Source organism: Mucor velutinosus (genome assembly GCF_035048745.1).
Source record: "Mucor velutinosus strain NIH1002 chromosome Unknown tig00001575, whole genome shotgun sequence".
Classification (NCBI taxonomy): Eukaryota; Fungi; Mucoromycota; class Mucoromycetes; order Mucorales; family Mucoraceae; genus Mucor; species Mucor velutinosus.
The window spans coordinates 40,876-57,052 of NW_027041916.1; the positions used below are offsets into that span (position 1 = coordinate 40,876).

The window sequence follows — 16,177 nt, forward strand, 5'->3', positions numbered from 1 at the left end:
CTATTAGTCTCGCTTTCCTCCACAGAGACCGCCAAATGCATCCCAACCAAGTAGGACAATGTAAATGACAAACGAAATAAACCCAAAGAAAATAGACGTATTATAGAAATTACACCAGCCACTGTGCTGTCCTGGTGGACAAGTGTACTTTGCAATCTCCACAATAATGCCAATGCCCCACAACAGAGCCATGAGCAAATCACACATGATCATCACCACTCGCTTCATTTTGTCTGCATTGCCAAATCGTCTGAAAAAGTAAAAAATGATATGATAGCCAGAGTAGATAATAGACATGATGGCCTAATTTAATCGTGAGTGTGTGGGGCTCATTGTGGTTGCTGCTCGATACTTACCACGGCAAAAAGGAAATAGAAACAGGCGCTTGAATCAAAGGGGACGCCCTCGCCAGAAAACTATCACATTCATCAGCACCCGCTTCTCCCCATTTATTGCACAACAACACTTACTGGAGAGGCGCCAGCTGCAAAACCAAGATGACCCACTGCCGAGATAAACAAAATAACACGCAAAAGCAGCCTGATTTTAGAAGGCAAATCGCCACGATTCACAGTAGTAGGCGAGTCGGTCACTGTCATTGGAGTCTCGATTTTAGTTGTTGTAGTGGCATTATTAGCAGCATTTGTATGGACAGATTGAGGTGAATAGGCAGTGGCTGGTGTGGATGTGTTGCCATAAGCAGTGCCAGTATATTGATATGCGTTGACGGGTTGCTGAGGCGAGTTTCTGCCAAATTCTTGCTCGTCCAATGTTTTGTTGGATTCTTGCCAAGCATTTACCACGGGTGTATTATTAGCATAATCTGAGGGAGAGGGCATTCTCTGAGTGCCGTAAGGTGAGTTGGCGGTGTTGTTGGCAGGCTTTCTGGGAGGTAGTGCCGGCGAAGCACTGCTGATGTTGGTGGATTCATAGGCATTACCATAGATGGGCCCATTGTTGGTGCTGGGGCTGGACCATGGATTCTGGTTTGACGCTGGTTCTTCAAAGGGATTGCTCATAGTTGATTAATAAAGAAAGAAAAGGAGAGAAAAAAAAAAAAAAAAAGAAGCATCTGTCTTGATGAACCTAATTTTATACACTTTTGCTCTTATGGATAGCATCAGTGTAACAATCAAATGTACTTTGTACGTCATGTTTGAGCAACCGACCTGCATCATTCAATACAGCCTCTCTATTGTTGCAACAGAGTATATAAAGAGACGAAACTCGGCTTTACCCTTTTTCCTCTCTTTTTTTCTCTTTCTCGTTTTTCAACATTTTACAACATAAAACATGGTAGTAAACGCTTTCACACTGCAACGCAAATATCCCCAACTTCAGGTCAACGATATCAATGCTCTCATTGATCAATTCAGGCAAGTGCTTGGTAGCTGTAGTAATGAGCAAGCTGGCTAACATCCCAGCACAGTGAAATTGATTTGGATCAGGATGGCTATCTCGACCAAAAGGAAATCCAAAAGGCTTGCAAGGAAACTGGCTACAGCGACAATTACGATGAAATCCGTGCCACGCTCAAGGATGTGAGCACAAATGCCTCTGGTAAAATTGATGTAGAAGAGTTCATCGAGGTAAATATATACATACAAAAGAGAGAGAGAGAGAGAGAGAGACAAAAGGAGAAGGAGCCTGCAAATGCGAGTACTTTGTTTTGCTGCGCTTGGTTCTTGGTTTCCCGAGAAACTGTACTTTGTACATGAACAAAAGAAACGCGAAATGAAGCAAGCATGAGGACATCGGCTGTTTAATATCAGCGTTAAACAATGACGCTATGTTATCTCTGCGCCAAGGCTTCTACTCATTCTCGCTCTCTCTCTCTCTCTCTCTCGCTCGCTTATGCCGGTATCATACTAACCAAGCATTCTTGGCATCATGATTAGCTCGCAGCCAAATTAAAGGACGGCCGTAATCGAGGCGCATTCGATGTCCACCAAAACAAAATCAAGGTGCACGGTACAAACACCAATGTCACCCACACCATCAACGAGGATGAACGCACTGAATTCACCAGACACATCAATGGTGTGCTCGCTGGAGATGCTCATATCGGAAACCGTCTGCCTATCCCCACCAACACAATGCAACTGTTTGATGAGTGTAAGGATGGCCTTATCCTGTGTAAGCTGATCAACGACGCCGTGCCTGATACCATTGATGAGCGTGTACTGAATGCTGGTAAGAAGATTAACAATTTCCAAATGGTCGAAAACAACAACATTGTCATCAACTCTGCCAAGGCTATTGGTTGCTCCGTCGTCAATGTGGGTTCCACTGACATTATGGAAGGCCGTGAACATTTGATCCTGGGTCTGATTTGGCAAATTATCAAACGTGGTCTTTTGAGCAAGATTGATATCAAGCAACATCCCGAGTTGTACCGTTTGCTGGAAGACGATGAGACTTTGGAGGACTTTCTCAAGTTGCCTCCTGATCAAATCTTGCTGAGATGGTTCAACTACCACCTGAAGGCTGCTGGCTGGGAGAGACGAGTCAAGAACTTTTCAAAGGATGTCAGTGATGGTGAAAACTACACAGCCTTGCTGAACCAACTCAAGCCTGAATCCTGCTCGCGTGCTCCTTTGCAAGAGCGTGATTTGATCCGCAGAGCTGAAATGGTCTTGGACAATGCCGAAAAGATCAATTGTCGCAAGTACTTGACGCCTACTGCTTTGGTGGCTGGTAATCCCAAGCTAAACTTGGCCTTTGTCGCTCACTTGTTCAACACGCATCCTGGATTGGAGCCCTTGACTGAGGAAGAAGCCCCCGAGATTGAGGACTTTGACGCTGAAGGCGAGCGTGAAGCAAGAATGTTTACTCTCTGGTTGAACAGTTTGAATGTGGATCCCGGTGTATACAACTTGTTTGAAGACTTGCAAGACGGTTTAGTCTTATTACAAGCCTTTGATAAGGTGGTTCCTGGTATCGTCAACTGGCGTATGGTCGGCAAGAAGCAGCCATTGTCTCGTTTCAAGCAAATCGAAAACTGCAACTATGCTGTTGCTCTCGGCCAAGAACTTCGCTTCTCACTTGTAGGTATCCAAGGCGCTGATATTGTGGATGGACAACGCACACTTACTCTGGGTCTCACATGGCAATTAATGCGTGAAAACATTGTGCACACTCTGCAATCACTGACAAAGGGCGGTCGTAGTGTCACTGATCAAGATTTGGTTCGCTGGGCTAATGAAACCGCCCAACGTGGTGGCAAGCAATCCAAGATGAACTCGTTCAAGGACAGCGGTCTCAGCACTGGTATCTTCTTTTTGGATGTGTTGAACGGCATCAAGCCTGGCTACGTTGACTACAGTTTGGTGACAAGCGGTAGAACCGAGGAAGATGCATTCAACAATGCCAAACTTGCTATTTCCATTGCCCGTAAATTGGGAGCCACCATCTTTTTAGTTCCAGAAGATATCGTCGAAGTGAGAGCCAAGATGAACTTGACATTCATTGGTAGTTTGATGCAAGTTGACAGAGAGATCAATCACTCATAAATCCACCCATTTAATACTGTATGAATAAAACCTAATAACCCTTCTCTATTCGCCTTATCATCCAGGTCCCACTTGTCTTTAGCAGCAGTATGTTTCCATTCGAAAAAAAGGGCTTTTTATTTGATATAGTACAAAGGGGGTGGTGCTGTTTCGTTTCTGGATCTAGATTTCATGCTCTGCCAACAACATGTTGGGAATGCCATCTCTAATCTTGTAAACATGAGCGCAGTTGGGGCACACCATTTGGCCTTGTTGCACATGAGTCTAGTGAATCATTGTGTTTTAGTATTGAAAATCGGCCAAATTGCCTCTACATCAAGTTACCTCCAACAAGACATTGTGCACCAACTTGAGGAAATCTTCATTTTCTTCTGCGTCTTCAGGCATTTGAGCAGGGAGGGTATTGATGCCAAGCTACAGTTTTATCAGATCTCTGTTGCCATAGCAACTAGGCAGGGGCAATAAACTTACCTGAACAGCAGTGTTGTATAAGGCATCCCACTCAATCTTGTTCAACATGTTGGCCAAGAATTCGGGATTGAAATCAGCTTCGATCAATTCGACTTGAACCTCTTCAAAGCGAAGAGGAAAGTTGTTGTTGTTGCAGTTCTTGACGTGGCATTGCAACATGTTGTGTGTAATGAGTCTCATATTGGATGGAATAGGTTTTGCTGTAAGGAGAAAGAGAGAGCAAAATGAAAGAGCCGGAAAAAATAGAGAGAAAACCAGTGGCAGCATCACAAGCCACCAAGCAACGATGGCAACGTCCTACAAAATGTGGATGCAAATTACGAGAGCAGCCTCAGACCAATGATGTGCATCAATCTGCATCCATTATAACTCATGCCATTCAGCTATCTACTACCATTCTTTTCTGACAACTTATTCATCGAAATCTCCTTGTAAATACTCCAATGGCTTCGCCTCCCAAAGATCAGCACTATTCCAATCAAGAACAGCCAAGGTAAGCTCATGTCAGTGTTTATCGCTGGTTTTTAATAACTCTTGTGCAGAAAGCGATCCAAAGTATCCAGACGAGAGTTAGACACACTCAACGACAACAACAGCAATAGAGGTACACAAAGTTCACGTAGAAAATATTCCGCAATCGTCCTGATCACTTTGACGTAGCAGCTCATCGAGATCTTCCTAAATGTCCTGTCTGTGAATACCGTATCGATCCCAAGTACTGGGCAGAGCATTACCAGTACGAGCTGAACAGACTGTCCGAACCCTCCTCAGAAGCTTATGCAAATCCAATCAACAAAAAGTGAGTAGGGATGCGAATGAAATTTATCATGGATAACTAAAGCAGTGTCTTTGTAGCCATGGGAAACGAGGTGCCGCAGTAGCTGCTAGACGACAGCTGGAAGGCAGCAGCAAAGGCAAAAAGAAGGCATCTGTGCACCAAGAGACGTTGGAAAAGATACAAAAGAACCGACACAAGCGAAAAGACCGTTTAAAGCAAATTATTGACTCCAATTCGTACGAGCCCACAACATCATCCACAGCAGCAGACGATTCGCACCATGTAGCACTGATGCTGCAACAAGAGGAGAATGACGCTGATGTGCAAACATGCTTCATTTGCCAGCAGAGGCTGTTTGGTGATTTGGAGGATATCAATCGCCACATTGATCACTGTCTATCGAACCCTGCAGCGACTGCAATGGAAGAAAGTGATCATTCAGTAGAGGAAGAGGAAGAAGAGAACGACGACGAGGAAGAAGCATACGTGGATGAGGATGATGTAAATACAAACACACCCGCTCAACAAGCATCGCCTGCATCCTGGGAAGAGTACGAATGGGCTGGGCAAGTGCGAGTCAGAGCAAGTGCGATGATGGAGGGCGGATACGGAGGAGCTGGTTTTGCCACTGCCAGCAAGATTGAAGTAGACGAAGATGACGAAGACCTGGATGTCGAGGATGATGATGCCGCTCAGTTTGGAGAAACGCAATATACCGAAAGAGACATCGTTGTAAATATGGATGAGAATAATGAGAATGACTCTGCGTTACGAGAGATGGTGTCGGGTGGTTCAGTGAGAACACCTACTTCCGAGGGGTAAGTTGTTAGATGACTTGTGCTGTGAAAGCCTGTATTCATCCATCTCTGCAGTGACCAGCAAAGACAGGAATTTGAGGCCACTGTATCCGTCTCTGGCTGGGATCAGCATTTAAAGAAAGAAAGCCATTATACCAAATCATCATCACCATCCAAAAGCCAATCATCACTGGTCATTGATTCACTCAAAGCCCGTATACACGAACTGGAAAGTGCCTCCAAATCATCCAACTGTCTCATTTGCTTGGAAAACTACAAGACACCATTGACATCGATTGTGTGCTGGCATGTGCATTGTGAGCAATGCTGGCTGCATACATTAGGAACAAAGAAATTATGCCCTCAATGTCAGAAAATCACCACGCCTGCTGATCTGCGACGAATTTACCTCTAATAACTCATTAATAAACACACTTGCAACAGCAACCCGTATACATTAGGATGATATCTGCTGATATGATTTGCAGATGGGCTCCTCTTCTTTCTATCGTTCTTTTTACTCCTACAGAAATGCTGGTTTTTATTTGAACAAAAAGTACAATGCAGCAGGCGATATCTTTAAATTGTGTAAAGCAATATTTTATTAGTACTTTGATTGCTAATTTACTCAAAACGAGGTAATTTGGATGGCTATGAAATTGTAAAATCATGGATATCAGTACTCTGCATTCTGCTTCATTTTGTTCTCATTCGCCTTACCTCGCTGCTTTCTTCCTGTGCTTTACGTTTCAAACCTTGATCTCCATCTGGCATGTCTGTATCTGCCTCTACAAGTGTTCCGCTCTTGACAGCATCTGCATGACAGGTAGCATGATAAATCTAGCAAGAATGCTTAGTGTCACTTGTTGGATACATTTTTTTTTTCATCTTTACCTTGCCATCCACCAAAATTGCATTTTTATACATCCATTCCTCTTCATCGTCATTCCAAAAATCGATAAAGCGTTCTCCACAGATGGCGCATGGCTTTCGGCTGTCATCGTCAGGCATAATCACAGTGTACAGGTTGGGGTCAATGGCATCTTCTCCTGAGGCTTGATTTGACTTTTCGACAGACTTTTGATTGACATGTCCCATGCCGTCGTGCAGGAAAGCAGGTGCCTGTTGGCTCATGAGCTCGCCACCTTCACCATTGATCCATTCATCCACAGTAACAAACCACGAACGAGACAAACCGCGTTTCACTCTTTCCTTCATCTTTCTATTCTGTCTGAAATGCGAGTCCAAATGAGCGTCCATCTTGGCTTGGCCCTTCTCAGTCTTGGGATATCTGAATCCGCATTGCTTACATTGAAGGGGTTCAGCCGAATATAATAGCTCAACAGCTCCAGGACGAGCAATTTGTAAATCTTTTGAATCCAGGATAAAGGGTCCAAATCGATTCATTGACAAGACCTGAGGATCATCGGATGGTTTATTAGCAACAACAGAAGAAGGACTAAGATATCCCATCGATGTTAGACTTTTTAACAAATCAGCTGTATCCACTTTGGTCTGTTGATTTGTTAATGGAGAGGCGGGTAGTGGTGGTATAGCTGGACTCAACACATTGGCTACTAGTGGCGGTGTAGGCGTATGTGTTGTTGAGAAAGGCACTCTTGGGTTGACCAGTGTGGGCGAAGGCGTGGATACTACAGGCAAGTTGGCTGGCTTTTGCGAAGGAGAAGCAATGGCTATCTGTGCAAGGTATTGCTCAATGGAAGCTGCTTGTGCTGGAGGCAGCGTAGGCAAGATGGCCTTGATCTAATAGTAAAAAAAAAAACACGTTTAATAGGTAACACATATCAATTGTGGTATTCCAAATGCTTTGCTTACTTGGCTTATGATTTGTGTTACAGGATCATTGTTTGTAGTAAGCAAGTTTGCAGTGCTATTGACAGTGTTGCTCTTGGGTAGCAAGGATTGCAGTTGATCAAGGAGACTCGATGAAGACATGGGTGCTGGGTGTTTCTCGGTGATTTGAGGACTTCTGTTGCGAGGATCTCTACTCACTCGATGTGATTCCTACGTGGTGTATGAGTTTACAGAGCGCCTTATTTCTAGAGTGATTTCCTTACTTTGTTTATGAAATTTGGATTCACATGAATACCAGCAGCAGCAGCAGCATTTGATGGTGAAGGCCTGTTGACAGGTGAACCCGTGTGTTTGGGAGGAGCATGGGGATGTCTTGAGCTTGGCGTCTTTTCGCGGATGTACATGATAGATCTTTCAATTGGCTCGATAATGTGGCGAGGAAAGACAGGATGGCCACCAGGCATGCCATTTTTCCAAGTTTGAAGCAACCTTTCAAAACTTTTGCGCACAGTGGGATCCGTCAGTGCATACGCGTCCAAAAAGACATTGACCATGTTTCTAGAAAAGTTTGTAATATAGACACCACCAACATTTTTACAAATAGAATCAATGAGGTATAGTACAGGAAGTTTCTGTCCAGCAGCATTCTACATGATGAAAATGATAGAAAAAGAGAGAAAGAGAAAATAGTGGTTATTACATCAATTCTTTTGTAGAGAGATATGACAATAGATTTTTTTCGGTTCTTTTTTTTTTTTTTTATAGTTTTATCATTTGCAAAAAAAAAATAACAGGGAAGGGATTTCAGGCATTTCAACAACTGCACATACAAAACCCAACATCTCTAACTATATTATACAGATCACAATAACAGCAGTTGTAAATCCCTTCCCTAGCCAAAATAACCGAGATTTTTGTATAAAAAAAAAAGGAGGGGAAAAAGAAGGTACACCCATGGTATACGTGCAAAAAAAAAAAAAAAAAAAAAAAAAAAAAAAAGGGAGGATTTGGGGTATATAAAATCTATATAGTATTCAACTTACATTTCTTAATTGATTCTCTATTTCCTTCACAATGACACTTGCTGCGCCTTGGTTCTCCTGTGCCATGATTGTCAGATTGGTGATGATGGGTTTACTGTTGAATGTGAGCTCGGATAAGGCTGATCGATAATTGCGTCCCACTTGCTCCACATCTCTTGAATTGCTTGCGCTGTGAGGTTGCTGTTGCTGTTGCTGTCTTCCGCTTTTCATTGTATTCGTCGACATTGACAGTTATGAATAGGATAAAGAAAATGGGGTTTAATGATGTAGGGAAAGATGAAAGAAAGGAATATATAGTTTTATTGGGATGATCTCTATGTTCTTTTTCACTCTTTTGATTCACACAATTGCGTTTTAGATACCTCGATGATGAACGAAAAAGAAGATGGATCAACACGACCTGTATAACATGTCGTTTAATGATCAAAACTACCTCCTCTTCCTCTTGGAATGTTCAAGACAACTTACCTTTTAAAAAATTTGAATGTGAAAAAAAGAGAAAAAAGAAAAGAAAGAGAATTGGGTCGACTGAAAATTTTTGTTCCCTTTTCCCTATGGGCTAAATGATGTCACGTTGCTGTTGGCTGTTGGATTCGGATGGCTACTTCTTCGACCGAGTTGAACAAAGACGGAAGAAACGGCTTTTCCTTTTTTCCATTCAACATTTTGCGCACACAATGTAAGCATATATACAGAGGCATTGGATGAGTCACTACAACGAGATACTAATTAACACTGGGTATCAGGGCTGAACCTTACGACCCTTATATTCCTAATGCTACCACAGGCAACAGCAGCAAACAACCCCAAGAAACTGCAAAAACCGCAAGAGTGCAACAGCAAGTAGACGAAGTGGTTGGTATCATGCAGGAAAACATTGATAAAGTAATGCAAAGAGGAGAGAGATTGGTCGACCTTCGAGGAAAAACAGGTATATCAGCCAAGAGATTCTTATCGGCATCGCTGTTATCTAACATGCGTTGCAGAGGATTTACAAGCAACTGCTGGCCATTTCAAACGTGGCGCTAATCAAGTCAGAAAGAGAATGTGGTGGAAAGACTTGAAATGGAAGATTATCATTGCTGTGACAATTTTGGCTATTTTGGGTATTATCATCGGTAAGCCTTTGGGAATAGTGTCTGTCATTGCCATGTATGCTAACATACCCTCATCATCATCCACTTGTAGGCTCTATTGTTGGAACACAGGTAAGGAGTACAGTAGTTTAACTTGGTTTCCAGAGAAATCTAACATGCTTTTTGTTTAATAGACTCACAATAGCAACTAAATTAGCAATTGATTATTATTCCAAAAGATGTATCATATTTAATTAAAGGAAAGGGAGCTGTAATAACCAGTTACACAGAAATGCATTGCTTGATGAGCTGATACCAACACGAATCAAGCTTCGACTGTTCTTACGAGATTTTGTCATTCTTATCCTTATGTTTCAATGTAAATAGCCATTGTAGTCTATTCTTGGCAGAAATCATCTGATCTTTGTAAGTATCCGCCGTCATATTTTCAAGGTGCCATTATAGATCTAAAGTCCAATAGGCCTACAAATTAATACGAATCAAGCTATGGAGGCTATGGCAATGTATATGAGAGACTCACAAAGTACAGATAAAATACGATTTGTAACCTCATTCATAAACATCCATTGTCTTTATGATTGAAAACGCATTGCTACTGTTGCCAACAGCCAGCCGAACGCCAAAAGTAATTCAAACTCAGATTGATTTTCTGCTCAAGATTGGCCAAATCTTGTCTTTCTTCGACTTCTTTAATCTGTTTTACGAGATTCGACTATAGAGATGGTGATGATCAACCCGTATCTCCTAATACGTTCTTAGAGTACTTTTCAAGGCGCTTTCAATGGTGCTAAATAAAAGAGATGTTTTGAAAGAATCTATTGAGCAATTTCAGAAAATATGAAATAAGGTTTTTGGCCAAAACGTCGAGATTTTGCATATGAGGGTCTCACAAACAAAGTGCTAGGAGTTGCTTTGGATCGAGAGAATCATTTTGAACTAATATCATAACATAATAAATGTTCAGTACTTTTGCACTTTACAATCCTAATATGGAACCTGAGTTTCAAGGCATCTATCAGACCTGGCTCATATCATAACATAATAAATGTTCAGTACTTTTGCACTTTACAATCCTAATATGGAACCTGAGTTTCAAGGCATCTATCAGACCTGGCTCATATCATAACATAATAAATGTTCAGTACTTTTGCACTTTACAATCCTAATATGGAACCTGAGTTTCAAGGCATCTATCAGACCTGGCTCATATCATAACATAATAAATGTTCAGTACTTTTGCACTTTACAATCCTAATATGGAACCTGAGTTTCAAGGCATCTATCAGACCTGGCTCATATCATAACATAATAAATGTTCAGTACTTTTGCACTTTACAATCCTAATATGGAACCTGAGTTTCAAGGCATCTATCAGACCTGGCTCATATGAGAATAATGATTTTACAATCAATCAACAAAAACCACTGTAATTTCTACCCTCTTTCCTCTGCTCAGTGCTGTCAATGTTTTATTTGAGCGACGTCTCAGAGCCTCAGAGATTTCATTACTTACTGCAGACATTTTATGCAACCCATGCATTGTCAATGTCCAGACTAACGTTATTAAATATAGAATGCAATAAAATATCATTATGAACGATATAGAAGGCAATAAAATATCATCATAAACGATAGTGCTATGACCTGCCATCTACTTTCTATACGCTTCAAGGGCATTTACTACTGTATTGCCTTATGAAAAGGGCATGAGTTTTCCAGCTGGCCCTACCAGCCAAAATTAATTCAAACCCAGAATCATAGTCTGTTCCAGATTGGACATATTTTGATAATTTTGGACTCGATCGAGCTATTTTTGCAGATTCGACTAAGTGAAGTATGATAATCACCCCATGCTTCCTTAAGCTTTCCTGGAGTACTTTTCAAGGCGCTTCCAATGGTACTAAGTAAAATAGATGTTTTGAATTCACTTATTGAATGATTTGTAAAAATATGAAAAGAGATTTATGGCCAAAATGTCGAAATTTTACATATCAAAGTCCCACAAAGATAATTTCAGAGGTTGCTTTGGATTGATAGAAACATTTTGATTCAAGATATACCATAGTAAAAGTCTCCATTATCAAGATGAAAAATGCGGTCGTTTGATTTTCGATGAAAACCATGAGGGATACCTCATGCTTTTTGGTCGATTTTTGACCATGTTTTTTTGGTCCCCAAAAAGTCGAGCAAAAGTGTCAGAAAGTAACTGCCATATGAAAGCAACCATTTGGGGCTATTCTGACGATCTAAAACGGCCTTGAACGCAAGAAAATTCAGCTCAAATGCATTCATACATTGCTGTATTAGGGACACTAAGGACTAAAAAGTGGGAATACCAGTATGCTGCTTGCCCGTATATGAAGTAGCTACGTGTATATGGATGTAGAACATCACATAAGAATCAGATCCACAGATAATATGAAGGGTTACTATGTGTAAGTGGAGGGTCAAAATGAAAGTAGCAGTATTTTGATAAAATACGCAAGAGCAATCAGTAGCACGAGCTGCCGCTGCGCAGGTTGGTTCTCTACCTTTGCTACGCTTCGGTGAGAACCATCCGAAGCATAAACACTCATACGATTAGTGATTACATATCAATCAACAATCAGGGTTCCTCTTCTAACATTTTAGCTATATTAATTTTGGGATGTTAGCCAAAGGCCCGCGGCAGCGCGAGCCGTTTGAACGTAGGTTGGTTTCCACCGAAGCGAAGCGTAGGTCAGGAAACCACCCGAAGTGCTGAAAGGCTCGTATGCCATAGTAAAACTCTTTATTTTTGAGGTAGAAAATGTGATCGTTTGATTTTTAATGAAAACTATGAGGGGTACCTCATGGTTTTGGGTCGATTTTTAGGCCATGTTTTTTCGGTCCCAAAAAAATTGAGCAAAGGTGTCAGTAATGAATGTTAGACGAAAGCAATTGTTTGGTGCAACTCTAGTGGTCTAGAACAGCTTTTGACACGAGAAATCACGGCTCAAATATGTCCGTGTTTTGCATAATTTCGAGTAGTAAAAGGTAAGGTTGGTATACTGTTTGCCTGTATAATATGATCTGTTTCCATTATTACAAACGTGGAGCGTTGTACCAAGATCTGATCCACAATGACAGGCGATAGAGAGAATTAACAAATCATACGATTGCTATGATAATTCAACATAGTACTGACTCCATATACAAGTTGTTAGGGCATATTTCTCAATCCACAGTGTCTTTACGAGATGGCGTCTGTTAAGCAAAGGCAAGCATGTTTGAACTATAACCTTCAAATAGGATTTTTTGATCAGGCTCTGCGATAGTGTCTTCACAACCCTTTTTGAGTAACAGCACAGCCAAGCTTAGAACATTCTCAGAAAAATTGATATGTTTTTAAGGCACCTCATCTCCACAACTACATCTGTCAAGTCCTATATGCCGAGCATGGGGCATTCGGATCACTCATGAATGTCCTATTAGCCAATGGTCAAGGAACCAAGTGCACTCCTTACGCCTATTGAACTGTTCTGCATCCTTGTGTATTTTATCTTCAACGGTGCTTGCTACAATAAGTCTGCATCGATGTATTCATGCATAATATAATAACTCCAAAAAGATGGGTGATACATCTTAATAGCAATTACCTCTTGTAAACTCGTTGCCTGAGTCGATGTTGAAAAGTGAGTTCAGCCATTGGTACCTCTTGAACTTGTTACATCCATATTCACAAGATACATAGTAGGTTTGTGTACAACAACCACAATGAAGGTGGAGATATGGCACCTTGTTTCCTGAGTTATTTCTTTTAACGCTATCGACTATAGGTGAATAACACTTGGTAATACTGCTAGTATTGTAGCAAGTAGCTTTCTTGCTAATATCACAGTAAATGTGATATTCTTGTCTTCTTTTTTTCCATCTAAAACAACATTGAAAAAGATGACCCCAGTTGCACTAGTAATTTTGATCTACCAGGTGTTGGCCGTCTTGGATACCGAAACAGTGGGCCAAATTGTCATTAGCATTGCTTACAAGAGGAGAAGTCTGGACTAAAAGCTCATGCACTTGCAAAGTCCTTTTGATTTGCTGTTGGAGTACATTGATCTGGTACAGTCTACCACGAAGAAAAAAAAAACCATGTATCCCCCCCTTTGTTTTGACATCTAAAAAGTTTTCAATCGACCTTTTTTCGTCCCCCAAATACATTACCTGCATAGTTTTTTTTTTACCAAATAGATAGCTTCCTATTCTAATATTTTCTAGTACTATTCGGGTATCAATAGCTTAAAATTGTATTGCTCAATTCATGATTTTCTGAAATTTCTCAATCTTGCACTTATCGCTTATTTAAAGTCCGACTAAAACCCTCTAGATTTAGGCACCATTCTTTGCTTTTTAATATCTTCAACAATTCGAAAGATAACTTGGAGTTCAAGCACTCAAATTAATTGGGATATAAATATCTACCATTCTGTACGACAGCAAGTGTCTAGGTTTAAATGCGAGCAAGTTATATAGGTGCCAAGTTCTTCGTAAAAATTAAGCGGGGAAACCACTAGTGATTCAACATTTTAGCCACTATGCTTTCATTTCTTGCCACAAATCAATAATTGAACAAGGTCAATTAGACCACCTTTGAACAGTTTATTTACAATTTATTCATTTTCATTTACGGGAGGTCGATAAACAGGTTCGAAGCGCTGATATGGATTGGTCCATGTTAAATCCTCTTCTTCTTTGGTATAATGCTCTTCGGGTTTGAACAGTGATTGAATGGATTGCATTGCTGCTAGTGTTTCTGTTGTGTATTCTGGTGCTGTGATCATGGATTCCAGCTCCTGATTGCGATACCGTGATAAACCTACATGTGGGAAATGGCTTAGTATAATGCTATCAACAGATATTTTTTACTACAACTTTACCATCCGTTTCCTCCATTGGATTCTGATCAGCAGCCCTCCCCTTGCCTTTATCAAGCACGCGCTGCTCTTTTTCCTCCTGAGGATAATAACCCTTGCTTGCGGCAGCTCTCAGCTCCTCGAAACTGACATTATGGTCGTGATGTTGAGGTATAGAAATGTATTCTACGCAGCCTTTGGTATCATTGGATTGAAAGTAGAAATGGCGTCGCTGCATAAATCGAGCTACCAGAAATTCGGGTACTATGGTGGTCCTTTGTTGTTGTGTCTCCCTGTCCTTTCGTCGCTTCTTCTTCTGTGTTGGATCCAGAGCAGGAAAACGACGCTGTTTGTTTTGCGCTGACTCGCTGCCGTCGCCCATGGAAACACTGAGCATAGATGATGTTGAGCTTACACGCTCTAAAGCGGCATGTTCAGAGGAGGCATTGTCGCCTGGAGAATCCTGATACACCTGAAATTTTTCAATAGTAGTAGAAGGAGTGGGTAATGATGCTTGTCGAATAGTGGCACCAGCAAATTTTTCGGTGGGTCTTTGATTTTCTCGACGAAATGCAGCCGAGGTAGTGCTTGAATGGAGTGAATGGGATGCTGATGAGAATCTTGCAGCAGGCGAAATGCTGCTTCGTGATGCAGACAAGGAGGAAGAAGGCTGTGCTGATGTGGTTTCGGTGAATACAGAAAAGGATTCGGAAGGTGATGGCATTACGGAGCCTGTGCTGTTATAGGCGCTGTTTCCAAAGGATCTAGATGGTAGCGCAGATGAAGAGGATCCAAGTGCCCCACCACTAAATCTGGCTTCTACGTTGGCATGGACATTGGCAGGCACTGACACTCGAGATTGGCTATCAAACTTTTGGCCTAGCATGGTGCGTTGTCCCGTGGATTTCAGTGATTCCATTTGCCTCTTGGCCTCCATCTGTTGTTTACGTAGTAGTCCTCTTTGCTGTCTCTCCTGCATCCGAGCCTTGAATTGATTGTAATTTTTTCTTAGTCTTTTGAGAGGTACAGCTTCCTTTGCTATACCCAATTCAAACACCTGAATCGCTTCATCCATTCTAATGTTCCATGTATACCATTAGTAAAGTCACTTTGCATAGCACTCAAAAGCAGACCTACTTTTCTAATCTCTCGTAATAAGCAGCATAATCCTCGTAAAATAGAGCCAGCCCTTGTCCAATGTTATTCTCCATCAAATACAGATAGACGTTCTTTTTGTGTTCAGAATGTTTGGCATACTCGAGCCATGTCTTGAGATATCGTGGATCTGCTTTGTATCTGGCATCGTCACTGAATTGGGTTGTCGCGTCCTCTAGAAGCCAAAGGAGATTTGACTCGCCCTTGGGTCCCTCGGGGTACATTTGGATAGTCCACTCAATGTAGTTGATGTAGGTCTGCAACGGATCATCTTGCTCGTCAATGTGTTTGAGTTGCTCACGGAACTGTTCATGGCCTAATTGTAGAGCAGCCTCTCTTTCAGTACTGCTACCCAGCAGTGTGGTGAGGGCAGACATAGAGCGACCTTTGCGGTAGGGTTGAATGTTTTCTTTACAGGAATCAATGTCGCCTACTCGAGGAATACTGTCAATGAGTTGTTTACGCCTTTCTTGGTCTTGTACAGCTGTGGTTGGTGGTGGTGGTGGTGGTGGTGGTGTCGTTGGTTCCATTGCTGATATAAGGAACGAAAGAGAGAGAGAGAGAGAGAAGGCTTTGTCTTTAATATAGCAAAGAATGGCTTTTTCTCTCGTGACGGTACAAAATAGCACACACACGCAC

At 41.6% G+C, this 16,177-nt stretch overlaps 7 protein-coding genes across 7 annotated transcripts; 3 read left to right on the forward strand and 4 right to left on the reverse strand.

Moving 5' to 3' along the window:
• Positions 1-3: 3 nt before the first annotated feature.
• Positions 4-1,019, reverse strand: ATC70_013260 (uncharacterized protein; the record flags this gene model as incomplete). The annotated part of the gene is made up of 3 exons (XM_064832425.1): positions 4-303; positions 357-416; positions 471-1,019. The coding sequence occupies 3 exons, from the start codon at positions 1,017-1,019 to the stop codon at positions 4-6; spliced, it is 909 nt and encodes a 302-aa protein (XP_064678684.1).
• Positions 1,020-1,293: 274 nt separating this feature from the next.
• On the forward strand, positions 1,294-3,512 carry SWR1 (swr1 complex component; the record flags this gene model as incomplete). The annotated part of the gene is made up of 3 exons (XM_064832426.1): positions 1,294-1,376; positions 1,430-1,589; positions 1,899-3,512. The coding sequence occupies 3 exons, from the start codon at positions 1,294-1,296 to the stop codon at positions 3,510-3,512; spliced, it is 1,857 nt and encodes a 618-aa protein (XP_064678685.1).
• A 162-nt stretch (positions 3,513-3,674) lies between these two features.
• ATC70_013262 (uncharacterized protein) lies at positions 3,675-4,142 on the reverse strand (the record flags this gene model as incomplete). The annotated part of the gene is made up of 3 exons (XM_064832427.1): positions 3,675-3,776; positions 3,837-3,926; positions 3,984-4,142. The coding sequence occupies 3 exons, from the start codon at positions 4,140-4,142 to the stop codon at positions 3,675-3,677; spliced, it is 351 nt and encodes a 116-aa protein (XP_064678686.1).
• A 284-nt stretch (positions 4,143-4,426) lies between these two features.
• RPL44_3 (40s ribosomal protein L44e) lies at positions 4,427-5,973 on the forward strand (the record flags this gene model as incomplete). Its single annotated transcript, XM_064832428.1, has 5 exons — positions 4,427-4,476; positions 4,526-4,587; positions 4,647-4,782; positions 4,839-5,579; positions 5,634-5,973. The coding sequence occupies 5 exons, from the start codon at positions 4,427-4,429 to the stop codon at positions 5,971-5,973; spliced, it is 1,329 nt and encodes a 442-aa protein (XP_064678687.1).
• Positions 5,974-6,182: 209 nt separating this feature from the next.
• Positions 6,183-8,626, reverse strand: RIB2_2 (DRAP deaminase; the record flags this gene model as incomplete). Its single annotated transcript, XM_064832429.1, has 6 exons — positions 6,183-6,209; positions 6,279-6,398; positions 6,453-7,322; positions 7,395-7,583; positions 7,637-8,020; positions 8,417-8,626. The coding sequence occupies 6 exons, from the start codon at positions 8,624-8,626 to the stop codon at positions 6,183-6,185; spliced, it is 1,800 nt and encodes a 599-aa protein (XP_064678688.1).
• A 353-nt stretch (positions 8,627-8,979) lies between these two features.
• On the forward strand, positions 8,980-9,704 carry ATC70_013265 (uncharacterized protein; the record flags this gene model as incomplete). Its single annotated transcript, XM_064832430.1, has 5 exons — positions 8,980-9,095; positions 9,163-9,347; positions 9,403-9,534; positions 9,605-9,624; positions 9,687-9,704. 5 exons carry the CDS (start codon positions 8,980-8,982, stop codon positions 9,702-9,704), a joined length of 471 nt encoding a protein of 156 aa, XP_064678689.1.
• A 4,436-nt stretch (positions 9,705-14,140) lies between these two features.
• On the reverse strand, positions 14,141-16,068 carry ATC70_013266 (uncharacterized protein; the record flags this gene model as incomplete). Its single annotated transcript, XM_064832431.1, has 3 exons — positions 14,141-14,346; positions 14,408-15,459; positions 15,521-16,068. 3 exons carry the CDS (start codon positions 16,066-16,068, stop codon positions 14,141-14,143), a joined length of 1,806 nt encoding a protein of 601 aa, XP_064678690.1.
• Positions 16,069-16,177: the final 109 nt, after the last annotated feature.